At 44.0% G+C, this 26513-nt stretch overlaps 1 protein-coding gene across 7 annotated transcripts in view; it reads right to left on the minus strand.

Moving 5' to 3' along the window:
* Positions 1–477: 477 nt before the first annotated feature.
* The window catches only part of EML6 (EMAP like 6), an 86049-nt gene continuing 60013 nt past the window's right edge, over positions 478–26513 (minus strand). For 2 of the 7 annotated variants that reach the window (XM_068186209.1, XM_068186208.1), the window contains exons 20-42: positions 25965–26092; positions 25107–25248; positions 23918–24070; positions 23529–23660; positions 22600–22688; positions 21801–21977; positions 21511–21712; positions 21178–21304; positions 11839–11917; positions 10712–10841; positions 10045–10143; positions 8852–8872; positions 8312–8485; positions 7433–7641; positions 6813–6970; positions 6082–6196; positions 5429–5617; positions 4268–4440; positions 3395–3557; positions 2776–2879; positions 1633–1786; positions 1326–1400; positions 478–801 (exon numbers count right to left, since the gene is read on the minus strand). In XM_068186209.1, the coding sequence (XP_068042310.1) occupies positions 715–801; positions 1326–1400; positions 1633–1786; positions 2776–2879; positions 3395–3557; positions 4268–4440; positions 5429–5617; positions 6082–6196; positions 6813–6970; positions 7433–7641; positions 8312–8485; positions 8852–8872; positions 10045–10143; positions 10712–10841; positions 11839–11917; positions 21178–21304; positions 21511–21712; positions 21801–21977; positions 22600–22688; positions 23529–23660; positions 23918–24070; positions 25107–25248; positions 25965–26092 (3080 nt within the window). In that variant the 3' untranslated portion in view covers positions 478–714. Of the gene's footprint in view, positions 802–1299; positions 1401–1632; positions 1787–2775; positions 2880–3394; positions 3558–4267; positions 4441–5428; positions 5618–6081; positions 6197–6812; positions 6971–7432; positions 7642–8311; positions 8486–8851; positions 8873–10044; positions 10144–10711; positions 10842–11838; positions 11918–21177; positions 21305–21510; positions 21713–21800; positions 21978–22599; positions 22689–23528; positions 23661–23917; positions 24071–25106; positions 25249–25964; positions 26093–26513 lie in introns of all 7 variants that reach the window. The other 5 variants (XM_068186213.1, XM_068186212.1, XM_068186210.1 and 2 more) reach the window with 4 other exon arrangements.

Below are 26513 nucleotides of genomic sequence, written 5' to 3' on the forward strand. Positions count from 1 at the left end.
CATCACTTTGGCCTTCTGACAGCACAGAGCCGCTCGCTGTCGGAAACAGTGGGGAATTCACTTGTGAAGGCATTAAAAAACCAAAGCAGAAAATAGGGATAATGTAAGTACCCAGCTGGAAAAGGTGAGAATGGTTTAGCCCTCCTCTGGGTGAGAGTCATAGCACCGTGTGTGGAAAGCAGGTGGGGGGGAGGCAAGGCTGCAGCCCGAACTACTAGAAAATTATTCCAAGGCACTTCATGGATAAAAAATTCTGCCAAATATATATATTTAAAAATAAAATGGACTTAAAAAAAAAAGGATACTTTGCTCCCTCAATTAATGAAAATTGAAGGGTTACCTCCCCCCTCCCCAGCCTGCTCATTAAATGCTCCCAGCTTTACTGAGTGCGACAAATTGGAGTTTTAAGCAGGTGTGGTTAAAACCCACCCACTTTTTGAACTTTGTTCAAGCCACAAATTTGAAAATTAAAGGGCCCAGCATTTTCTCCCTTTTCAGACATGGTTTGAACAACACAGTATTAGGCAAAAGCAGCTTTGTGAGTGAACTGTTCATCCCTTTGGGATCTCCAGGTTACCCTTCAAACCTCAGCTTCCTTCGCAAGGGTGTCGGGCTTTCCAAGGCCAGCTCCCAAGTCCCTTTTGGTAAGTTGGGATGAGTGATCTGGAAATGTCAGCCTGCAGCAGGGCTGGGATTCCTGCAGCCAGAGGGGCATTACCGGCTGTCCGGGCCAGCACAGCCCTCGCTGGGGCAGGACAGCAGCAGCCAGAGGCTCCTCAGAGGCAGCGCCACACGAAGACACTGGAGACGGAAGGGAGAGCAGGGATTGGCCTTTGGCACAGCCCAATGGGACAGAAGCAGAAAATAAACACACTGGGTGTGTGAAGTACAGACTGCGTGTGTGTGTGAAATACACTCCGCACACGCTGTTGCTGTGGGTATGTATATGCAATGTGTGTGCACTGTATACGTGCACGTCTCCAAAGTGAGCATTGCGTGGTGTGTGCATTGCATGCACAGTTTGTGTGTCTGTGTGACTGTGCAGCGTGTGTGCACCCTGTGTCTGTGTTTGTGCGTGTGCTCTGTGGGCAGCGTGTGTGTCTGAGCATATCTGTGTGCGTGTACTCCGTGTATCCACGTCTGCTGTGTTTGTGCACCGTGTACGTGCAGTGCCTTTGTGAGTGGGATGTGGCTGTGTGGGTCACATTAGTGTGTCTGCGTATGTGTGCACACCTGTGGCTGTGTCCCCTTCTCTCTCTGTGTCCCTGTGTGTGTGACTGCCCCAGTCCCAGCCCATACCTGCAGTCGTCCCCTCCGGTGCTCACCACGAACTTGTCGTCGTGCGAGAAGCGGATGTTGGTGACGTGCGCCGAGTGCCCAAAGTACCGCTTGTGTTTCGCCTGTGGGACAGGACAGCAGCTCAGGGATGGCACCAGGCAAAGCTCTGCCCACAGCCATCCTGACCCCAAGGCCTTTTCGCTCCCTGGGAGCTGCCCATGGATGGACCGTGCTGTTTGGATGCTGCAAGAGCTTCCTGAGGATGGACCATGCTGGCTGGGTGGTGTAACAGCGAGTGCTGAGGGGTCTGGGAAAAGCAAAAGCTGCTCAGGTGAAAATAAAACAGGCACTTACAAATTTCTCCGTGCATGGGAAGTCAAACAGCTTGACCAGCCCGAAGTCGTCTCCTGTGACTATGTTCAGGCCAGCGTGGGTCACACAGGCACAGTTGACATCTGCTTTGTCTGCATTTCGTGGCCAGATCCCAATGACTTCATCTCCAAGAATGCTGTTCCAAAATCAAGGTAAATAAAATGCATTAGACCATAAGACTTAACTTGCTGTTGCTCTTCCACAGGAGGCTGAGCCAACACAGGTCAGTTATAAAAAATTGCTGCATTTAAAATAAAATTGTCCCTTTTAAATGATTGCCCTGAGCTCATCATGGAGACCGTCACACTAATACAACATTTTTATGTGATTCTTAAGCAATCTCTAATCATTAATTCTTAGGTTTATTTCCCATGAAACCACTGGCATCATTCTACACCAGCACCGTGTGCAGCTCTGGTCGCTATGAGCCTTCCCCCGGGATTTCTGACTCCACTGTTCCCTTAGCTGTGAGTTCCTGAATGATGGAATGCTCGTCTCGATGTTGACTCATTCTCAGAAATAGGTGTTCTGCCCCTGGCTTCAGTTCTCTGTAATCATTTACCCACAGACTCACTGCCAGGAGCACCTGCCCCCTCCCACCAGCTGTCAAGAGTCCTCTGAAATGGGGAATCTGGGGCAGATTTTTCTGCCAGCAGAGCAGAGTAGGAGGATTCTCATTTACCTTCTCCCAGCCCTGCCTGGTTCTCACCCACTGTCAGCTCTGCCTTTGGCCTGTCCCACTTCTCGCAGGAAGAGCACAGCCACAGTTCTGCAATGCTGGGGGCAGATTCCTGTGTTCATCCACATCAGGAAATACACGTTAATGACTCTCAGAACTCCCTGATACAATCAGTGCACTTCTCCAGGCCTTCCGTGCTGCTGTTTGCTGATGAGGGACGAGGCTGCCTGGAGTGGCCCAGAGCTGTGTGAGGGGCCTGGGATGAGTGGCAATGAGCCACTGTGGCTCTGCGAGAGCCCCCGGTGTAATTAACAGCACTAATTACCACAGACACCAAACAGCCAAAGGGTGTCAGGGTTTGCCAGGCCCTGGGACATCTCAGCATTTACACACCCAAACCTGCGGCCTGATCCCAGTGCTGGCCCCACGCCCTCCTTGGGTGGTACCTGGTCCATGTGGCCCAGGTGATTTTCTCTATGACTGCAGGGTCTGTGATTTGCTTTCCCAGTGGCACCTCGTGAACTTGACGCTTGTAGGCGCCTGTGGATACCTGAAAGTGGGAAAGGAAAAACCAGGAAACTCTGCTATAAACACGTCATTTTCTTTAAAATTTCCAACAGTCTCACCAGGTTTTATCAGCAATTAAACATCCAGGATAATATTTGTCTTTTTTCCTCATTATCTGGAATTCATCACATGCCATATAAAGGAATAACAATGTTACAGGAAGATGATTAAAGGAGATGCTCACATGCAGAGCTGACAGATTTTCTCTCACTTCTATACTTTACTTTATCTCAACCTAATTTTACTAAATCAGAATCATTTCTGAAGGAGACCCCTTCAAATTAACAATTTAATTGAAACAATGGAGCTCTCACACCCATCCCAGCCTCAGGGAGGAAGAGAACTGCTTTCATATGGTTATAATCTACAATTTCTTTTTCAGCACTGTACCCCTTCCACTGACCTGGGATAATGCTTTGCCCTTAGCAGAGCTTGAGTCTCCATCTCGTTATGGAGCCCCAACAAACCCGAGCACTCCAGGAGCTATCTCAGACATACCTGGATGTACCTGCTGTCTGCAGAGAAGTCCATCTGTATGACAAAACTGGCAATATCCTTGCAGTAGCCAATTCGGTTTAGGGTTGTGCCTTGAGTGAGATCATAAAAATCCACAGTATGTTCTTGTGAGCCCACTGCCAAAAACCTGTTATCTGGGCTGATCCTAGACAATAAAACATGGAGTGGGGATGTCACTGGCTGTTTTGGTGCAAGATTTGCTTCTCATGTTAATGTGATAGGAACTTTTTTTAATGAAAAACACAAAAAACCATCTGTCAACAGCAAAACTGAACCCAAACCGAAACTTGATGCTTATGAGAAGAGGAAGACTCGGGATATCTGTGACAGAGGACAGGGTTAGATGGAATATTGGGAAGGAATTGTTGCCTGTGAGGGTGGTGAGGCCCAGGCACAGGTTCCCCAGAGAAGCTGTGGCTGCCCCACGACTGGAAGTATCCAAGGCCACATTGGATGGGGCTTGGAGCAAGCTGGGATAGTGGAAGGTGCCCCTGCCCATGGCAGGGGTTGGGACTGGGTGAGCTTTAAGGTCTCTTCCAACCCAAACCATTCCATGACTTTATTCTATATTGTTTGTGGTTAAATGATGTTAATATTGCGCTCACATAAAGCCACAGCACAATGTGCAGAGCAACACTAATCCTCTGGGAGTCAGCAACAGGAACTGCAATTTGAAGAAGTAATTCCCATAATTACAGCTGTGCAGTGTGGCTGTAAATTAAAGTACCACCACAGTGCCCTTCACCAGCTCACACAGGTTTCAACAGACACAGACTTACAAAACCTCTGCAAATCCACCTGGCACTCGATGGCCATTTCCTTGAGCCAGGGCTGTGTATTTTGAGCACCTCCTACCTGATGTCCTGAATTGCAGACTTCCTGTCCCGCTTCTTGCCCCAGACCTTGAGGCTGTTGACCAGTAGGACGACGAACTCTCCGTTCCTCATGCCGATGGCCACCATCTCGCCGTCGGGGCTGTACGCGGCGCAGCGCGCAGGGTGCCCCAGGCTCACCTTGTTCACCAGCTTCTGCGGGGACACACGCAACAGGCTCACACCTCCCCAGCACACGGAGAGCTTCCAAACACAAAGTATAAAACTTGCTTAATTAAAAACAAATCCACTCTGTTTCCCTCTAAACATAAACCTGAAATGTCACACCGAGACTCACATCCCACCGGGCATATGTCGCTAAGCAGACTTCAAAATAGACATGTGATTCGGATGGGGGGTTCATGTTTGCATTATTTTGTAGACTGACATTGAGTTTCACACCAGAAAGAGGACTATTTAGCAGAACAAGCTGAAAAACCTATTTCCTAATTTGTTTCAAAGATGACTTTGACCTCTTCAACAACTGCTGATTGGCACAGAGCTTTCCCATTCCATTTGATATGTGGAAATGTCCTAGAAAGCTCTTGCATTTTCACCTATCTGGTTGTATTCATAATAGATTAATTTTCCTCATTAAAAATTATTCCTGTTAGCTCAGGTAACAAGCTTTTGGAAAGGCTTATGCTGGCCAAAATGAGCTGAAAACTTTTTGGTGGGGTTTTTTTTTAATGTTTTATTTGTTGTTTTTTAAATGGTCGTTGTTAGTCAATTTGACTTGGAAAACTCCCTGAGGCAGCATGCAGAGTTCCAAAGGAAGACTCTGAAGAAGAGGGAGCTGTGCCTGCCAGGAAGGCAGAATGATGGGCAGGGGCTGTGTGTGTGTGACAGCACAGTCTGTCACCCAAATTCCACCAATGTGCAATTAAAATGCTTCCTTGATCCCCCAGCCTGCAGATTTGGATCAAAATAAAAAATGCCAAACAAGAGGCACTCCATGGGCAGGTGTGCTGCTGAATTCCTGCATTCCTCTGGGAGTGCTGGTGCCAAACATGACCAAAACCTGCTCAGGACAAGGCAAAACCCTGCTCTTATTCCAGGGCTGCTCAAAGGCACAGCTGGAAAAATGGATACTTGGATAAAATATTCATTTTTAATCACACACTTTTACGTTCACGGTACTCACTTTGTCCGACAGGTCCCAGATCCTGGCTGTTCCGTCATTGCTTGCAGAGATAAATATGTCTTTGGAGGGGTGAGTTGCCAAGCCCCAGATTTCCCCTTCCATGTGACAGTCAATCAACAAGTTTGAAGCAGCGTTTTTTTCTCCTACTTCAAGGATTTCTCCATCTTTTGTTCCCACTAAGATTTTCCCCTGTTTGTAGCCAAAGAAAAAGAGTGGAGTGAGATGGTCAGTGTAACAGTAAATGCCATGGTTTAAACTGCCAGATCTTCCTTGGCAAATACTTGGAACAAGCATAAACAGATTAAGCTTGTCATTGGTTAATGGCTACTTGATTGGAAATATAAACCAACATTCCTCAGTGGTGTTTTTATCAAGGAATGTGTCAGATTCCTGAGCAAACTGAAATAGAGACCATCCCTGGAGCACTTGGCTGGACAGGTCCCACCTCATGCAGCATCATTGCTCCTTTTCATGCACAATTTAAAAACATGCAAGAGTGACTGCAGCGAGGCAAATGACTCTGTTGTTTCTATCGTGTTCCACTTCACCAAAACTCACGGTCTCTCAGTAACTCCCAGTGGGAGTTTTGTGACTTTAAAGAATAAGCAGAAGTTCAGGCAAGCAGCTGAGCTCTGCCCCTGGCCGCTCCTCACCTTGCCCCGGCACACGGAGCGCACGCACTCGATGAGCTGCCCGGTCTCCAGCTGGAAGGCTCGGCACCGCTTCATCTCCTGGTCCCACAGCTTCACCGCTCCCCCCTCCTTCGTGCTGCAAAGGAGGCCTGGTGTCACCTGGATGGCTCCTTTACACATGGAAATCCCACCAGTATTCTTCTGCTTAAATCACTAAACATACACTAACCCACCCTCCACTCTTTATCACTATTATGGTGCGATGGGAAGTAAATAATAAAAAATTAAATGCTTTCACACTTCGTGTTTTAAACAGCCACATAATTTATACAAACCAAACTGCTCTCTTGCCAAGTATCTCAAATCTGTTTCTTGGCAAATCTGTTTCTTGTGGTAATCCCAAGACCCGCAGCATCTCCACTGGGAGAGGCTGTCTGTAGTTTGACAGAGCTAACAAATGAAAAGAACTCCACTGATGGCAGGAGCTCAGGCAATAAGAGCTTATGCAGGTGTTTGGAACAATTTCAAGGAGTTCAGTGTCTCCCTGCCGCATAACATGTGCCACTGTGATCCTCAAGTATCCTCCTGTAGTCCTTCACTTACTGAGCCATCTGGGCAGGTTATACAAAATCGAGAGTGAAGCTGCGACAGCACAGAGACCGTTTATCTCTGGGGTGCTGGATAAATAATGAAAACAAAAACCACACAAGCGAGACAGAAGTTGGGCACTTTAGGAAGATCCTGTGTCTTACGGCCTCTCCTTCCCTCCAGTAACAATGAGCCCGTCCCGCAGAGTCGTGTACATGGTGAACACTGGTCCTGTGTGAGCCTTGGCCACCAGCCTGACCAGGAAATGATCCTTCCACACGTAGACATCTCCATTTATGGCACCAGTGAATGTGAGGTTATTCTGCAACAGACAGCAGCAATCTCTGATACAACGGACACCTCGGCATTTTTGTTCAGCTTCAAGTAAAATTCTTTAAATTAAATTTAAGTCTTAATGACCACACTGGATTGTCACCATTGGTGGTATCACTGGCATGTGTCATGCCAAATACCATTAGCAGAAACAAATGATACATGAAATAACAGATCACAGTTTAAGTTAAACAGAAAAATAATCAGCAAAGGGAGAAGAAAAAAAAAAGAGAGAGGAAAAAAAAGCTGGGGCAGTAGGTGTGCACAGAACTTAACAGAAGACATTCACCCAGTTGTGCTAAGGAAATTCAGGGAAGGATCTCAAGGTGCACAGGTTTTAAATCCACATTTCACTAGCAAGCACTGGGTTGGATTTCAGCAAAGAAAACTGACCCTTGCAGGTTTAATACAAAGGTAATGTAAAATCCTGTAGCAGGTAACTTGAACTCACTGCTCCAAAGGCAACAGAGAGCATGGTTTGCATTTTGGCATCTTCCATGGAACCAATGACCCCTTTCTTGTAGAGCAAAGCGCTGCCAGCCAAGGTCCAGAACTTCATGTGTTTGACCCCCACGGACACAAACTGAGTGTCGGAGTCCGGGCGGAACTCCACAACGAAGATCCTCTCCAGGTGTCCTCCCCTACTGGCAACTTTAGCCCCTGGTTTAATGAGGAAAGGAAAGGATAAAAACAAAGCTGGATTTACCTGAGAAATTTAGCTCTGATATGCTTTTATCAAATAAATTAAACTGGTATTGGATTAGAGATCTGTGTCCCAGATGCTGAAAGCTGCAAATCCCAACACCGTTTTAGTATATCAAACATCTTAATGCAACTCCCAAAGTCCCTGGTTGCATCCCACAGCTTTAGGAAATGTAGATTTAAGGCCTTCATAGCACAATCTATCTCCTGGGTCAGTGAAATAACACAGAAATATTGGCTATCATCTGGTGAAAAATGCACAAGGACACATTCATGAGCTGAGGCCCTTTTCCTCTCCCTCCACCATTTCCAAAGATAATTATTTTCTGGAAATTACTTCCCAAAGGCCTATCTCCATCATAGTACTTGAAGTGTTTTAGGAAAGAAAAGGAATAATTTTCCTTAAATTCATGTAATTTTACATTAAGCATCATTCTTTCCTTAATTTTCACTTAGAATAGGTGTTTAAAACTTATCTTCCCGTTCATATTTTCTAGCCCTTTGCCATCTTTAACTGATTAACTGGGATAGAGTGCGGAGACAAAAGTCCAAAGACTTGAAAGGCAAAGCCAATCATTGTGCACAGTCCTGTTAGGCTGAAGGAACATGATTTCTCCCTGGTCTGTACCTTCCTGCCACCTCCAGACGGTGATGGTGTGTTCTGGGTCGACTCCCACTGACACCAGAAGTTTGCCAGTGGCACTGAAGTTCACGTAATTGACCCCTTTGGTGTGGAAGCAGCGCAGCATGGAAAGGGTTTGCTTGCTCATGGCATCCCATATATGAATTGTGGGGGTTGTACCTGTGGGCAGAGAGAGGGATTAAAAGAGAATTAATTCTGGAAAGCTTCAGTGCAAACCAGGCATTTTTTCAAGAACACTTAACCTGAACAGACATTAGTTGGGGGTTTGGATTTGTTTGAAGACTAGCACTACTGGGAAACAAAGAGAAATCAAAATAGCTTGCAAAACACGGGGGGGAGGGGCAGAAACCATTCTAGTCCATGAAGTCAGACAAGTTCTAAAAGAACAACGTAACATTCATGAAGAGCCTCATGCAAAAGAAATTGCCTGCAGATGTTTCACTTGTATCTGTGGTTCACACAGATACAACGAGGCAACATGGAACTCGTACAGGACTGCTCAATTCACAAACAAATCAGCCTTACCTGGGAACTCTGTCATGTCACCTGCATTGTGAGAGCAATGGCAAATGAGGAAGCACCAAGGGAAAACAATAGGTGAAATAAGTCATGTGACTTGTGCTGAAGTGCCAGCATCAGCACCAGAAGGAAAACAAAATTAAAAACTTGGAAATGGATATGGATTAAATCAATAAAACAAATAAGCAGGAATATTGTTGAACTTTTTTGGGTATATTGGCTTTTATACACAAATATTGCAACAATATTTAGTACTTTTAAGTTTAAAAATGGTATCTAAAAGAAATGTTACAGGCATGCAGGTTTTAAAAATTATTAAATTCAAAAGTGAAGTGAATCTCTAGTTATATAACGTATCAAATCAAACTCTGAAGCTCTGATCTCCTGAGGCCTAGGAAAAGGGTCTTCAGCCTTTTCCATGTCACAAAAATCAGTGTTTTGCACAGCTCTGGCACCACGTGCAGGTTTGGGAGCTCCCTCCACATTCCAGCTGCAGTGACCGTGCTCAGGACAGGCAGCAGAGGGTTTGTGTTTGTCACTGTGCTCATTACTACAATTCCTTGCCCCGCCCTGCTAAGTGACTCCTGTCCTCAAGTTATGGATTCCATTCTCCTTCTGGAATGGGCTGAGACATTCTGATCCTGTTCTCCGCCATAAAGTTAATTATTTCAGCATTAGGCTGAGGGACAGCAGATCCTTCTAAAGGCTGGGGACAACTCATCCTGCATTCCCCATGCAAAGTTTACTCTTGCAGGACTCTCCATGTAAATAATAAACACTCAAACACATGTGGTTTCTCAGCTGTCCCCTGATACGTCCCCTAACTTCTGCTGAGATCTCTCTGTTTCTGGCCTTCTCTGTACAGCTCCTGTATTCCTGCAGAGAAAATGATGCTCATTGTACTTTCACTGCTAAACAGTGCCTTGGACACAGGAAGGAAAGAAGGAACTCTATAAATCAGATTATTGAGATCATTAGGCAGTTTATCAAAGCTTGCCTTCTAAAATATGATTATACTACAATTAACTCTAAAATCCAATCACTCACAATCAGAGATGGAATTGAAACAGTAAGAAAACGCAGGAGGTTTGATTCCTTCTTCCAAATCAAACAAAAAGTAGAGTTCCACCTCAGAAAAGCCCCAAATAAAGCAGTGCCCTGAAAACCGTGAGTGAAGCTTTGCGTTGGGGGTCACATACCGATCTGGCTGGTGGCCACCACGTTCTTGTACTTGGGGTGCTGGTTCACTGTCAGGCACAGGATGTCATCAGTGTGCTCCAGGTAGAAGCTCTGGCTACCTAATGACATCCAAACAGGATTTCAGTCACCACAGGACCGAGGGAAGAGCCACCACAGAAGCACAGACTATTTGGGCAGCTGCTACAACTCTGCAGGGGATGAGGGGCCACTAAGGCTGCCCATGGCTGCTCTGCTCCCATTCCCAAATGCACTATGGACACAACCATCAACACACAGAGGTGGATACAAAAGCACTATTTGGAAAATTATCTATATGCCCAGGGAATCAGCCCATAGCCACCATAACTGCAAGAAACACCAAAACTGCCAACGCAAAGCCCAGGTTTCCCAATGAAATCCCAGTGAATTGAGGCAGTGAGTGGGGAAGTGGAGGCAAAGCCCTCCCAAGGGAAGAGGCCCAGAAAGGACAGATGGGGCCCTGTTTCCCAGCCCACAGGCTGTCCTAGGACTGGAGTCCCCAAAGGCCACCTACAGTGGGTTTGTGCTATTTATCAAGATGCAAAATGTGGGAAAGCCACAGGAAGATGAAAACATTCAGACTTTCAATCAAAAATATTTCCCTTATAAAGCTATTTTATCTCCAAGTATTTTTTCAAGTGGAATTACCAGTGGAGAGGTTTTGGACAATGCCTGCTGCAGCTGTGTGGAAAATAATGTCAGCACCATCGTTCAGGTAATGGAGGTTGTTGCGACAGTCAAATCCTCTGTATCCAAACACGTGGTCTAAAGCCAGCTCCTGCTCCAAGAAAACAAAGAGAACAAGAGTGAAATGGAAGAAAAAAGAAGATTTCAGAGCCTGGACCACTTAAGGACAATTCTAAATTACACAAGTACAAATATCTTGTAGAGGCAATAGAATAGCAAAACAATAATTAGTTATCCCCACTCTGCGCATTTATTGAGGCATAACATTATCAGAGGCTATCAACAACCTTTAATTGGTCAACTAAAGCACTGCACTTATATTATTTTCTTTTTTAATTATTCAGAAGGCTATAAATGCCCTGGTTCTGTAAATTCCCACTCCAAACAGATACAACTCACAGAACAGGTTGGATTTTATTGCTCTTCCCATCACAGTTTAATATTTATATAGGGTATCAGATATTTTAAAGAAGCTATCTGCAGAGTTTTCAAAAATCATTCTTATAAACTACCGAATTTCCACAGGCCAAATTCTGACCTTAAAGTCCTTAAAGGAAGCCAAGGCAAGCTATAAGTAACTCCGTAATTAAGACATTAATCAGAGGTGTAATTGCAACTTACAATGAGCAGTTGCCAAGGAAATTTTCTCCAGGAACCCAGGATGGTTAATGGATTGTTGTAAGAGCTGCCATGGAGCCCTGAAGCCCAACTTAAAGACTGTCCCAAACACAGTCACAGCTCACTGGGAACAATCCCAATTTGCCATAGACCAAGTGTTGCAAATGGTCCACACAGGTCACAGACTACTCCCCTGGTTCTGCCTATTATGTGGGAATTCAAACAAGTTGTTTGAGGAGAAAGGGAAGTTCCAAAGTCAATGAGCAAATTCCATCATTCAAAATCCTGCACAGGGTTCTTCCTGGGCCAAAGTGCTGGTTCTGGATGTATTTCCCTTGGGATTGAGCAGGGAGCACGGAAATGCACATACTCTGTGACTGTACCTGCCCTTCACTGAGAGACAAAACAAGGGATGGATTTCACCCAGCACATGTTACTTTCAACAAAATAGAATAGATATTAATTCTGACCTCAACTAGTTTCTTTTTTTTGTTGACATTGTTCTTTTGCAGTTTCTCAGGCTGAGGAGCAGCTCTGCTCACGGGTGGCCTGAAAAGAACATTTAAAAAAGGAGACAATCAATATATTTGAAAGTAAAACACAACCTTTAAAATCAGAGCATGTGTAAGCAGCAAATGGACAGTTGCCCCTGTATGAGCCTTTTTCAGAGTTGTACAATAAACTGATTAAAATCCTGCACTTTTTGATAGAAAGAGCAGAAACATTGATGTAGACTTCACAGATGAGTGGCAGAACAAACAACCTTACATCATTCAAAAGACCTCAAACCATAATGATTTAAATTCATGGAAAAATCCTTAAATATGAAATGATGGTTAATTGATGCTTTCAGAAACGATCTGAAGTAATTTCTGCAGCTGGCAGTTGACCTCTGCCCAGCCTTGCTTCTTCTGAGAAACCCCATCCCAAAATCTTGACATGGTTTCAATAAAATCTTCTCAAAATCATATTAAAGATAAAATGGTTGCATTTAAATGCTCAAGTGATTCATCCAAGGGAATCTGGGAGATTGAGGCCAGCAAAGCTTTTTTATATAATTACAGTTGCTAAAAGTAGATAAAGAGACAAATGCAGAACACAGGCTGAAACAAAATCTGATGTGTGGGCCAGATAACCTCTGCTGCTGCTGTTGATCCTGCTGGGAAAAGAGGGACAGAGCTAAGGGGAGCACGTGAAAAGCATTCCCAGAGCTTATGATTCCAGAAAAATGTGACCTTGCTATTACATTCCACATGCTACGAAATTTGTTCCTGTCCTGAGACCGTAACTACCAGTAATTCCCATTTTGCAAAAAATTATTGGAGAAGAACAAAATCCCTTTTGTATATGGGGAGCTGCTTTTTCTGGAGCTGGATTTTTCATGGAAGGTATTAAAGGCTCGGTGGACAGAGGGACTGAGCCCTGTGGGAATGAGCAGCAGGACAACCTGAGCTCTGAGACAGAGCAAGGCTGGAGGTAACCAGTCTAACCCACGTCTCAAGCACAGCAAGGACCAACAAGCACATCAGCAGGTGACCCCATGACATGAAGAGAGTGAAAGAGTTACCTTGATCCCCTTGTAAGCAGCAAATAAAGCCAAGCAAGAAACTTAATAGAGTTTAGGAGTTACTTCTGAGCACGAGACTCATGCACAAGCACTTTCAGAGCGGAGCAGTCATTCCTTGGGCACAACACATGCTATCCAAGCATGCCAGCAAGAACTAAAACAGAAACCAAAGAGTGCACAGACCCGGAAACATTGCACCCGGCATCCCTGGGCAGCCTCGGAGCTAAAGATCCTGCGGGATGGAGGGGAAAGGGAAGCTACATCCAAGCTTCCTGCACACTTTGCACCAGAGCAGAACGGGATTCCGTGGTTGGTTTATTTTCAGGTGCCTGACAAGGAGGGAACTGGTAGGAAGTTGACAGCTTCCTAGGCAGTGCTGAGACTGCACACAATGGATGATTGTTCTCTATCCCAGCTCAGCTGCAATTTAGCCCACAATTGCTGTGAGGAGGCCAAGTCACTCCCAGGACAGCCTGTCCTGCCTTGCCCTCAGGGAACAAGTACCTTTATTTCCTCAGAGAGTGGTCACTCAAGTCCCCTGGGGTGACCCTGGGTGGAGCAGGACCCAGCAGCCGTGCAGTCACCGGCAGGGAAGGGGCAGAGGAAGTTATTACAAAACTTAATTGCCTTGCAAAATAAATTCATTATTTCATTCCAGCCCAGATTTATGAAAGCCTCTGAAATGGCACTTAGGAAAATAACTGTTTTCTTGTATGCTTTTTTCTGTTTTAGTGTTATTTCAAACTGGATCATTTCCACATTTCTTTACTTAGGAATATCAAAGTTTATGACAAGAGCAAGCAAAATACTTAATGAAAGCAAGAGAACACTACCACTGTGACATGCTTGATAGTCACCAGATTGTAAGCATGAGTCTTAATTTGGAGACACACACACAGATAGTTTTATAGATACCTACTCAGAGCACACACAAACACAGATGTTGTGTGCATTCATATATACACAGCCATGTATATATATACACACGTGTGCATTCACTGCCTCATCACCATCTTAATAGGACAAATGGAAAGCAGCACAGTTGAAACATCATAAGAACTCATTTCACTTTTAACAAGCCTGTGACTACATCTAGTTTGTTTTCACACAGAAGATGACACTGCCAAGACAAGAAATTTGCACTGTAGCAAATGACACCCTTTGCCCTGTTGGACCTGTGCAACCTGCATGGCACATTCCCAGCACTCCAGGCCTCGGCTGGGCTCCCCATCAGTACTTACTTGACAATTCCCTGCCTCCAAAGGAAAGCAAGTTAAAACATAACACAAGCATTAACGGTTTCTTTGCAGCAATTGAAAACAAACGTGCTTAGATCATGTTATGGCATGGAGGAGCTCCAGGAAAGATAGGACACAGTCACATATTAGAGGGTTTCAGTTCTTTGGGTACTGTGAATACAGCAGAGAAATTTCTGTTACTCATGGCAATCTCCAGGATGTTCTCACATGAGGACAGGCAGCTGTCAGTCAGGGATAGAAGTCCAGATCCAAACTGACAAAACCTCAGCACCACCTTCATGCAGAAATGTGAAAAGATGGGAGTGAACATTCCCTCCAGCCACAGGGGGAAGAGGGGAAGAGAAGCCCAAATCAGGGGTGGGGTGAACAGACAGCACCAGGATGGAGAACAACAGATAGACACAACAAGAGCTGGGCTGGGGGGAAGAGGGAATGGGGTTCTGGAAGAGTGGGGCACCTTAAGGGAGGAAAGAGATGTGATCCTAAAGAACAGGGCCAAACTATGAGAGGAAAAAAGCTAGATCTGTTTAGATGGAAAATAAAGGTCAAAAGAAAAGGCAGATAAAAAATTGTTATGATAAATTCTATGAGAGGGGGATATAAGCAATTCCTGTTTCCAGGTCACAGGCCAGAATTGCTGTGTGGTTGGAGATGCTGACTGCAGCAGGAATAAACTGGGGAGAACACAAACATTCTGCTCCAAGATTAACAGGAACAGCATGGGAACTCCAGAAACAGCGTCATGTGAAAGGGACCAACAAAGTCCGCAGCAGGGACAGATTGACAGGAGTGTCCTGCAACCAAGAAGGTGACAGGCTGAGCCAGCAGCAGTGGGTAGGGAAAAGCTTCAAGCCCAAAAGGGAGACAGACACGGATTTATATGGCTGCAAACTGGAGAGGGAACACACTTGGATCTACACAAACATGAGCAGGACTGCTCCTGAGAAGAGAAAGCAAGGTTCAAGGAGAGGAAAGGGTGGTAGGGTTGGATTGGGCAAGAGAACAAAAATCCAAGGTTTAAAAAATATACTGTTCATTTCAGAAAAAATGCAAAAGCAGCTTTTAACTGTGCCCTTCACCAGGACTCCCAAGTGTCCCCAAACTGCTGCAAAACTTCTCAAGCTTTTTTTAATCCCTTCCCAGAGAATAGATTAAAAGATTTTGTAAATTCTAAACCCTTGGATTTTCCCATCCCAACATACATAGGAGTTTTTCATACAACTTTTCCTGCTGTTATTTTTTCTTAACACTTTGTAGCTATCATAAGACAATAAAAAGAATAGGATTCAACATGAAAATACCCTGCTCTCAAATACAGCAGATCAAAGCAAAGCTCAAACAGAACTAGAGAGAAATATCAGTGGTAAATTATGTTTTTAAAGGACTGAAAAGGCCTTACATAGTTACAATATTTAGAACTTCACATGTATGCTGAGGCACTCTTTAAAAAAAAATAATCAAAAAGTACTGCAGGACATGTGGTAGGGCCAGCTGTTGTCACAGCCTGTCAGGGCAGCTGGTCACTGCATTCCCAGGTCATTCCAGCTCAGTGCCCAGTGAAACGAGCACTACAGCAATTAGTAAGGAGGGTAATCACTGGAATGAAACCTAGGGCCTTTGTTCTGAGCACCTTGGGAAGTTGTTCCCTAAACAGCTCCTGTACCACAGACTGGCCCTGCGGTCCTTCACACCCTGGACACTCTGAAGGAACAGAGCCTTTTCCGTTTGTTTTGTTATTCCCTGCATAAGCTCCAGCATGTTTTGAAGTTGTATTGTGTAAATAAAAACACTGACCGATCATATATAGCAGATCCTCCCTCTGCATGACAGAACATGAGAAACATGGCTTTTTCCATCAGCCCTGGACTACCCCCTGCACAAAAGGCCTGAGAAAAGCTGAGTATTTCACATCACCCTCAGGGCAGAGGGCACTCAGGTTCAGAAAGAGAGGTACTGGGAACATTCCAAACGATGCTCCTCATTCTCAGAGAGGGGCTTTCTGCCGGAATAAGCCCAAAGTAATTTTCTCCACCCCAAGGATGTGTTTTCTCAGATATATTTTGAATAGTCCCCACCTACACATAAATACAACACAGATCCGCACTCAGAGCTTTTGCACTGCACCCCCAGATGTGTGTGTGTGTAAAGGTACAGGAACCAAGGCTGTAACCCATATATCTAATAATTCACTTAATGCTGCAAAGGCTTGTGGGGGCTATTTTGGAAGCTTATATTAGTTAGCTCATGTTGTTTAAAGAAATCAGTAATTTAAAGAGTAACATTTGAAGAGAGAAAATTCAACTTCTTTAACTTTTCATCTTTATCAGGACATACAATTACACATGAGGCAAACACCACGACAGAGATCAGGCTCTGAGGTGGGTAATTCATGGAGAATGAGACAAGCCAGGATGCCGAGAAAACGGAAAACCAGACAAACATGCTAATGCTGCTTCTTGTTTTCTACACATTCCACCTGCTTTAAAGGAGCTCCCATCACCAGGTTCATGTGGAGTCATGCAAATTGAGCTAAAGGAGAGCTGCAGATGCAGGGGGTGTGTTAGGGGTTAGTAGGAGGCCAAATGCAAACAGGTCTTTGCCTTTGAGATTAGTAACACAAATACAGTCATCAGCAAGCTCGTGTTACTTCTCATCACATCAATTCTTGGTTTAAATTATCCCAGTTCAAAAACCGGCCCTTTCCTGAAACAGCACAATTCTTCTGTGACACACAGCAGAGCTTACAATTGTCCTGGATTGTCTGGGACAGTCCCACCAGTGGCCAGGGGGTCCCGAGGAGTGGGAGCGCCACGCTGGGAGCTCCCACCCCGCGAGACGGCTCCTGCAGCCCCTCTCGAGGGCACCCCGCTCCTGACCACGGGCACGGCAAGGGGTGCCAGCCACAGGGGCAGAAAGGGAGACAAGGGTAAGGGTGGGTGGGGAGGAGAGGAGGGAAGGCATGGAAAGGGGGAAAAAGAAAACAACAAGGTCGGGGAGAGAGAAAAAACAATCAATTAATGATCTTAACCAAACACATCAATATAACTGTAAGACATTTTAAAACTGTGCTTCAGCAGCAGCTCTCCTGTCACTTTGCCATCCTAAAGCTGCTGATGGAGACAGGAAATATTGGATCCCCCCCAAAATACCAGGCCATTATTTGATTCAAATCCTTCAAGTAAAATCTATCATCTAACTTCTACATTCCTCCAAGATATTTGCAGAATCATGATTATTTTAATTACATTTGAGTTAGACAGGAAAAATAAATTTCATAAAGGGCTCACATTTTCTTTTCTAAGGGAAAATGTTATTATTACTCCTAAGTTTGTACTAATCACTGTACAGTTCAGCTCCCAATCCTACACTTGCAACCTTCTCAGGAGTCCCGTCACAGTTCCTGAGATCCATCTCCTCCTGAATTGAACAATTAATTGTTATTTCTAGAGAAATTATGTACCTGGAGGTTTTCAGATTCACCACTTCCTATTAGAGAAACACAGAGTCCTGCAAGCTTATTCCAGCAAACAGAAGGATTAAAGAGATGGACATGTCTTGTCGGTGCCACATAGCACCTTTGAAACGTGTTTGATTACATAAGCTGGAAAGGAACTTCAGCAACAGTTTACCCTCTAAATATTACTATTAAAAGAAAAAAAACCCAGTGAGTTCCAAGTCATTGCCTCCAAGAAGCAGCTCACAGAAGCAGTCCTAGCTATTCCTACTTCTTGCTTAAAACAGAAACTTGCTTTTCCCTCTTTTTTTCCCCTTTCCTTGATTCAAACTTGCTTAATTACAAGTTTCTTCTTACTACACCTTCACAATTTTTCCTTTCTCAAAGCCACAATGAAAATACAGCAAGGGGGACACTCCAAGACCCTCCCTAGATGTTGCAGTGAAGTGGGCCAACAGTTTTCCAGGCCTTGGGATTTACTCACAGCTTCTGTTCTAAGCAGCCTTCCAGTTTCTCCCATAGTTTTCAATACATGGACAGTAAGTTACTAATGCCAGAATATTCCGTGCACAAAAGCCATTAAGTGCACAATCACTGGGGTCTTCAGACAGACATATGGCACAATTGCAAAGGGAAAGATCTGAAATATTTCCCCCAGAAAAACTTCCTCCTCAAAAGCTACCAGGTTTCCCCACATACCTGCCTGAAAGAGAATGGAACACATCCTCTGGGTTCCCTTCTTCAAACCTGGAGGGGCTGGGAGAGCTACTTCAGCTGTGCCTTTGGCAGAAAATCTAAAGCTTTGGCAGCTGCCTTCAATATTCCTTGCTGCATCTTCACTCAGCCCTGTGCACAGAGATTTCAAGACTCCACAGCCTCAAGGCCTGCTGACTAGGGCCTTAGATTCCCCTGAACATTTAGGATTTCCCTCAACACAGACAGCTGAGTACTTGCAGACTTTCCATGTCACCTGGATTGCTCAAAAGTCACTTCGGACCCTTGGAGGTGCAAAGAACAGTCAGGCCAGGGATTTCAGAAGTTTGTCATGGGCAGACAAACCCTTTTCCAGCTGCTACATTCTTTTGAGTTCTCAGAAAAGATGGAATTTGGCACAGCTATAAAGCTTCCCTCATACTTCATACATCTTCTGAGAAAAGTCAGCTTTTTAACCTGAGGCACCTGCAACTGGGAGTGCCAAGATTCTGCAGGAATTGTGCCCATATTGTCCCACTGTGACCAGAAATTGCAGTCTTGCAGTAGCCAACACATGAATCCTGTCTTACTGCACCCAAACCCCAGCATCTTTCACAGCTTAAGGCCCTATCCAATCACAACACCCTCAGAAAGCAGTTTTGCTGACATTTTGCCATAAAGTTGCCACTTCTGATTATTTCACTATAAAGTCTCACTATTTATATTAACCCCTTGAAGAAAGGAAGGTGAATTGATCTTTGCTTAACAAGTGACATATGTAAATTATGAGATCTGTTGTCAGACTGATCAAAACAGCAAATTCCAAATACCAAAGGCGTGATGGTACAGATGCATGCGTAATTTAAAAAGGAGATTAAAAATGTGTACAAAGAGCTGTGACTCTCAGGCAGAAAAGATGGGAAGGACAGTGACAAGGGTTTCTTTTTAACCTAGATTAAAACAAAATACAAAACTATTGATAACACAGAGACAGTAAGAAGAAGAAAAGATAGAAGAATGTTAATGCCTTGCTTTTTACTCTCCTCAGTCCAGCGCTTGGGGATATAACATAGGATGGGTTATTCCCTTGGGATGCTCTTTTCATGTGCAGCCATTGTGAAGGGACTACTCTAGAAGTCAGGGGCAGCCTCACTGGAGAGGAGGTGCCTCCCCATTTCACCAGCCAACAACAGAGTGGCAGGTGTGGAAACACTGGAGCAGCTTCCCCAGGGCTTTGTGCTGCTGGGTAGACATGACCTGCTCTCCATGAGAGGGGCTGAGGATGGGGACAAGCTAAAGAGCCTGTGCCATCACACAGCACAGCCATGGCTGCAGAGAAGGGAAGCTTCCCAGGCACCTGAAGGGGGATTTGCACTCCTGGACTGGAAATGGTGCTGAAAAGCTGCACAAGACACTGATGCCCTTGCTTAAATCATCAGTAATTCATGACTACAAGTCATTTTTAAGCCCAGCTTAATCCATCAGTTAAACTCACTCTACAGCTGCTTTTGCATCATCATAGCAGAATAAAACAGCCGGAGAGCAGAAGGGTTTCTGGTGCAAAACAGCTGTACCAATGCCACTTATTATTCCTGTAACAGTTTAGCAATTCACCCAAAATAAAATAATTTTCCTTTTTTGTAACTCCATTTGCAAACATTTATGTCTACCAGATGATACACTATGCCTTTTTGTAGAAAAATGGAGGAACAAAGTCTTTATTTGAGGAAAAGAGATATTCTTAAAAGAAATGGAAAAAGAGAAGGTTATAGTCCAACATTTTATTGTAAAAATCACTGATCCTCCTCCTGCATGGTATTGTTAAAATGCTGTGATGGAAAAAATGGGCGCAACATTTTTCTTACTGTTTATACCTCACATTTCACACCCAATTCTCCTGTTTTGAACATTTACTGAGCAAAAATGATTAATTACTTTCTGTTCAAGATGCTCAACACTGCATTCTTTGAGAGCTTTAAAGACAGAAGCTTATTTTTCCAAGGCCTGCATGAGATTAGGAAGTATTATTAACTTCATTTTGTCTCTTGCAATAATAGAACTAAGCTGAAATTCTTTCTGTAGGTTAACCCACAGCAGTCCTTTGTGCCAGTGCCCAGTGGGGGGCAATGGCAGGGAAACTCCTGATTAAAGAATGATCATTTCTAGGAAAATACTCTGTCAAAAGAGACAAAATGGATTCACAGCTGTGTCACCAGCTGGATTCACAGGTAGGGATTTACTGCTCCAGATACTGAGGAGGAATGTACTTTACTGGTTGTAGATGCTCCTGTTCTGTCCCATCAGATTTTACCACCCCCTCCTTTAGGTCTGTGTTTCACTGGACTCACCCTCTGTTCTTAGCTCTTACCTCTTTTCTTTGCTCTCCTCTCCAACACTGTTCCCTTTCCAGCTAATTTTTTTTTTAGAGTATTTCAGCCTAAGGCCAGCATGTGCCATGGGAAATTCCAGCTTTAACAGTGACAACCCAACACAATCGCAAGTGACTGAAAATCTTTTCATAAAAGCACCACCCAAAGCCTTAGCCACAAAATATTTCCAAGCTTACCACTATCACAAGTGCTCTGCTGCAGACACACGCTGGTTAGGAGAGAATATAAACGCTCATGTGAATGGCAAGAGAGAACACAACACTCAGATGTGTCATATACATGTATTTTTCTCCATCACGTTTGCATGTTGCACTCTGTGAACACCATTTTTAAATGTTATCTGGTGAATTTAAACATTCCTGTCTCATTTCTAAGGACTAATTTTAGTTGAGTGAAAAGAGATGCAAAAGGGCACACTTGGAAGCAAAAGCCCTTGTGGGACATACCTCTCTTCCACTGAAACCTCCTTCAGCTGCTGATGGGGTTTTGTGCCTTCCATTTCTCGGATGCTCACGGCATAGATCTTAGTGGTGTAGTCAATTGCTTTTTCTCTTGCAACATCACTGTCATAACCTTAGAAAAATCAAACATAGAATAAAACAAGCTACCCTTGTTTCTTAGTGGGACAGTAGAGAACAAGAAGATCTGCAACAACGAAAGGAAGGAAACAAATGCTACCAAGCTCTCCTTACACTGAAATTTAGCATAGGAAAGCGTCAAGTTAAATGCCTGTGTGAATCTCTGATGGGGCAAGGAAAACTGAATTAAATCCTCTTTACCTCCATCTTCTTCTGCATCTGTGTCTGATTCTTCACTGTCCACCAGCTTGCTCTCCTGGATGCCCAGGAACTCCCTGGTCCAGATCATGAGCGCAGTGTCGGCGCCGCCGACGGTAAGGAGCACGGAGTCGTTGTGCAGCCACTGCACGTTGGTCACCTGGGCACTGTGCCCCACGTACTTCTTGAACCTGGCATGTTGGCCCTGCGGCACAGAGAATCCCCCACTGGCAGCCTGGAAGAGCACCTTCCTTCTTTTCCTTTCCCATCACTGAAATAAACACACTTCTTACCTTCACTGGGTAGGAAAAGAGCTTCACAAACCCAAAATCATCTCCGGTGGCCAAGAGGGTTCTGTCCTTTGTGAGACTGGCCGCGTTGACAACGGTGACATCGCTGTGCATGGGCCAGATTCCCTCACAGGTGGGACCGAGCACACATGTCCAGGTGTCCCACTCAATCTTCTCTATCTGCAAACAAAATTCCCCCAAAGAAGACTTCTTACTTTAAACATACCCAATACACATTAGTTTCATGTGTATATTTTTTCTATGTTTGACAATTATTTTTATTTTAATACTTTTAGTTCTTAAGAAACTGTGCTGTTCCAGCTTGTTGATACAAATTGTGTATCTTCATCAAAAGACTTAACACTTTAAACATTCCCATTTTTCCAAGGCAGAGCATGATTTGGATGCAGATCTCCCTGAAGATTTTCTGAAGTGCTAAGCATTGGCAATTTTGTAGTCAAGTAGAATTATGTGTCACAAATAATCAGCTTCATGAAAAGCCAGGTCCTGCTGTTTGAAGGTGGTTTATAGCCCATATGCAACTGGTTACACAGAAAACAGGTGGCTTTGAGAAGGGGATTATAGCAAGTGGCTGCTAATAAATAAAAACAATAAATTAAGATATACAAGCAGAAACCTGCACATTCTGCCATTTACAAATGCTAGGAAAGATACTGGGGAATTACAAAATAATTTTAACCATTGTAAATATGGTATTATAAAAGGAAAAAAAATACACCATTTGAAGACAATCCTTAAAATTAATTTTCACAGTAAAAATAATCCAGCCCACAATTCATACCTCAGCAATTCTTATAATATGTCTTTTCCCCCTTGGTGCTTCAAAAAATAGTTGTTCTTTGGCACCAGAATTGACTTGCAATAACTTTCCTGAATACAAAAGGAGAGTTTGTTATGAATCTTAATAATTATTATGATTATCAAGAACATTAATAGAGTGAAGAGTTTTCTGGGGGTAAATTAAGAAATTATCCTCTAGAGAGTTATTCATAGCCAAAGTAACACAGATGCTGAACATCACTCTTGTAAGGGTCCTATACTCTGATTCAATGCATAAGTAATATTTTAAATATCATCCAATATCCTTAAGAAGTTGCTGTTGCACAGTAAATCCGTTTCTGCTGATAGTGAATATTTTGCTTGCATTTCACCATCACACTAATGGAAGTCAAAGATAAATCCACGTGCTATTCATTTTCCTAATAATTTTACAAGGCAGCTTTGCCAAAAGTGGAACCTTTGCCAGCTCCCATCCCTTCTGCACTGCTCCACTGGCAGAGCCAGCTCCAGTCTGGGCTGTCCTGGGATGGGAAGTTTGATGTGCCCATGGAGATGCTGTGGTGCTGCTGCCACTGGCTCACACTATATTTTGGGACTGGCCAAGAGCAGGGACAGACCTCATGCACACAGGTGACCCCACACAGATCACATCTACTCTGGGAAGGCTCACTGGCATGAGCTCATTATGGATCCTGCTAGACTTAATTAGTTGGGACCATCAGGCTCTAGCTTCTTGCAAGGATTGCCACGCAGAGCTCAGCAAGGAAAGGAAACTGGATACCAACAAAGGTAATTGCACTGGATCCACACAGTGCTCCATGGGGAAAAAGCATTTGCATCAGTGGTTGATCTCGGTAACTGGAGGGGAACAGCTTCCTGATATTCCATTTTATGGGCATTTCCAGTCTGTATCTCTGGCCAACACTTTACCTCTGGAGTCCCAGTCGATGTGGGTGATGTAGCTGGAGGCACCTTTGCAAATGCCAACCCTTTTGCTGGTAAGGACGTTGTAAATATCTACAAAGTTATCGTGGGAAGCCACAGCCAGGTACTTTCCTGATTCTGTAAGGAGGAGACACCGAAGTAATTAAAGGGTAAATCTTCCAACTCATACTGGTGTGATTTTCACCACTGCAGTGAATTCATCAAGCAGGGGTGGGCCTGTTATAGTGCAGCACACAGCCACATGGAATTGGAATGTATTTAATGCATGGAGCACACACAAAGCCAATCTTCCCTTGGAACATTCAACCTTGCCTAGACAAGAGAAACAAACTGCAAGATAAACACTCCTCTTCCACCTTATCATCTGGTTGTACCTCGTGAAAACTTTATATCCGAGATCATCTCCTTCCTGTGGTGGAAAGAGACCATGTCCTCCACAGTGTCAGCATTCACCACCAGAAAACTGCCATCATTCAGCCCGACCGCCAGGGCTTTCCCGTCGGGAGAAAAGGCACAGCAGCGCCCGCCTGCGGAAGCACATGGACATGAGTCTGTCGAAGTTTAAAAGCTGGGATTGAGAAAACCATCAATGAACTGCAACTGAAAAGTTTCTACATCGAGCATGTTGTTTTAAAACAGATTTGTTATCTCTTGAAAAAGATATGTTACAGAGGGGTATGATGGATGCTTCGTTACAGGGTGCTCTGGAGTTGATAACGATGATATAATCCCTTTTGAAACAGGTTTATGTGCAAATACCACCTTTTCAGCCACATTCTAAACACACCAATGACAGAAATAAAACAAAAAACCCCACCCAAAACACATACAGAAAGGAAATCCGGAAGGAAAATTCAAAAACTCATTAAGGGCAGTGTACCTCTGCCTCAGCATTACTCCTGATAAACTCTCCCTACAGCCATCCTCATCCATCCCCAAATTCACCTCTCCAAAACATTTAAGTCTGATTTCCCCCAGCCAGTTAGGGGTTCCTGTGCTCTAGATCTGACACTGAAAATGAACAATTTAAAATTTCCTGAGGGATATCAATGAATTAATAAGAGTGATTTTGAGAAGGCAGCATTTCAACACAGCTTATCTAATTTTATATAGAGGAGAGGAAAAGTGTTAATTTTAGAGAAGTTGGTTAAACAGGTAAAGCTCATATTGACAGCAAAAGATGACTGTGCTCTACATACAGGAAATTGTATTTTTGTCTTTATAAGGAAATTCTTTTATGTCAGCAACATACTGGCCTTAAGTACTCCTAGGGAGGAAAGTGATTCTGAGGTCAACTCATTCCCCTTGAAATTGTGGGAAAAGAGACTGAAGTTCATTTTATTATTATTCATTACAATAGATTACAGTCCTTTTTCTTCCTTCCCTTTGCACTGACTTGACACATGCCAAAGACAATTTATTTCCTGCGCTCCCAAATTTCTTAACGACTGTGTCCTTTGCCTACCCAATCAATGCCTGTGATGTGCCCTGAAAGCAGAGAGGGAGCTGTTCCAGAAGCAGAGGATCCATGGCTGCCCCAGGGCCTGGCCAAGGCAGAATTACCTTTTTTGAGCTTCCTCACTGCCAGCATGCGGTGCTGCGACGAGAGCTCCCAGATGCGCAGGGTTTTGTCGTCGCTCACGGTGGCGCATACGGGTAGGAGAGGATGAGCTGCCAAGCCCCACACTTCTCCTTCCATATGGCCCTGGAGGAAAGCATTCCATACAAAAGGAAATAACGCCTGTGGGGCTGTGTAGTATGTTCTAACTTTGCCCTGCCTCATTTTGCAAGTCCCAGGCAGTAAAGCCTTCACCATCTCCTCTCTTGAAAGCTTTCTGCATTCCAAAAGACCTGAACGTCTGCTCTGTCTCCCTCAACAAATGTCTAAAACACTCTTCCATACTCCCCTCCACTATTATTGGCTATAATTCCTGTTCTTCCAATATTCTCCTTTCCAAATTTGAGATTAATAGGGAACAGTTACACCCCAAACAGGACCTTATCCTGAAATCCTAATATTGGCTAATCCTCCAAGTTTATGTCCTTTTTTAGATCCTTGATTGTCCAAAACACATAATATTTTGTTTTAATCTTGCCTCAGATTCTCAGTTTTCCAACTTGTTAATCCCTCTTCCTGCTTTTTTCCAGCTTTCCTTCAGCTTGCATACAGTTTGCTGGCACTGCATATCAAGGTTAAATAATTTCTTACTGCTCTCAATCTGCACTAGTGAATTAGTTCAATGTTTTATAAAACACAACCTCACACATCTTGGACAGTAAGGCAGTTATGCAGGCAAGACAAATTTGAAGGATTACTTTATGTGATGAAAATTTACTGAAAAAAGAATACTAAAGAACCAAAGAACCAGCATTTTTGTAAAAATACAGGAAATAGTTTGCTATGGGAGATCCATACAGTACCTGAACAAGCAGAGTCATAGGCCCACTTTTATCAATTTCAAGTATTTCTCCATTTTTAGTTCCTACCAGGATGTGCCCATGTCCCAGGCTGATGGCTCGGATGGAGGGATTGTCTTCTAAAAGTAAACCTGAAGAATGCCAGATTTTTTTTTTTTATTTCATATCCCTTGCAGTTTATATATAATTCAAATCTGTTCAAAATCATCAATATGAGCTAAAATTGCCCGATCAAACTGCCAGATAATCCATGGACTCCTTGGATTACAGGGAAGGGAGTTTGTTTGTACTGTGGCAGTGTAATGACTGATGTTTCACTGCTTTAACAGTGACAGGGTCTGAGGGGCTCGGGAGTTCCAGCACCTCGGACTAATGCTGTGATTACATATGAATATCCCTTTCCAGACTTCCACACTGAGGCCTTGGGAATTTAACAGGTCTTTCCACATCAAAGGGCCTCTGCTCTCACCACAGGAAAGGTGGCTAGCCAAGGAAACTGGATTGACTTTGGAACTGCCAAACTCAAGGCTGGGGACATTTCTCCTTACAATA

The sequence above is a fragment of the Anomalospiza imberbis genome, chromosome 3, assembly GCF_031753505.1.
Source record: "Anomalospiza imberbis isolate Cuckoo-Finch-1a 21T00152 chromosome 3, ASM3175350v1, whole genome shotgun sequence".
In the NCBI taxonomy this organism is placed as follows: domain Eukaryota; kingdom Metazoa; phylum Chordata; class Aves; order Passeriformes; family Viduidae; genus Anomalospiza; species Anomalospiza imberbis.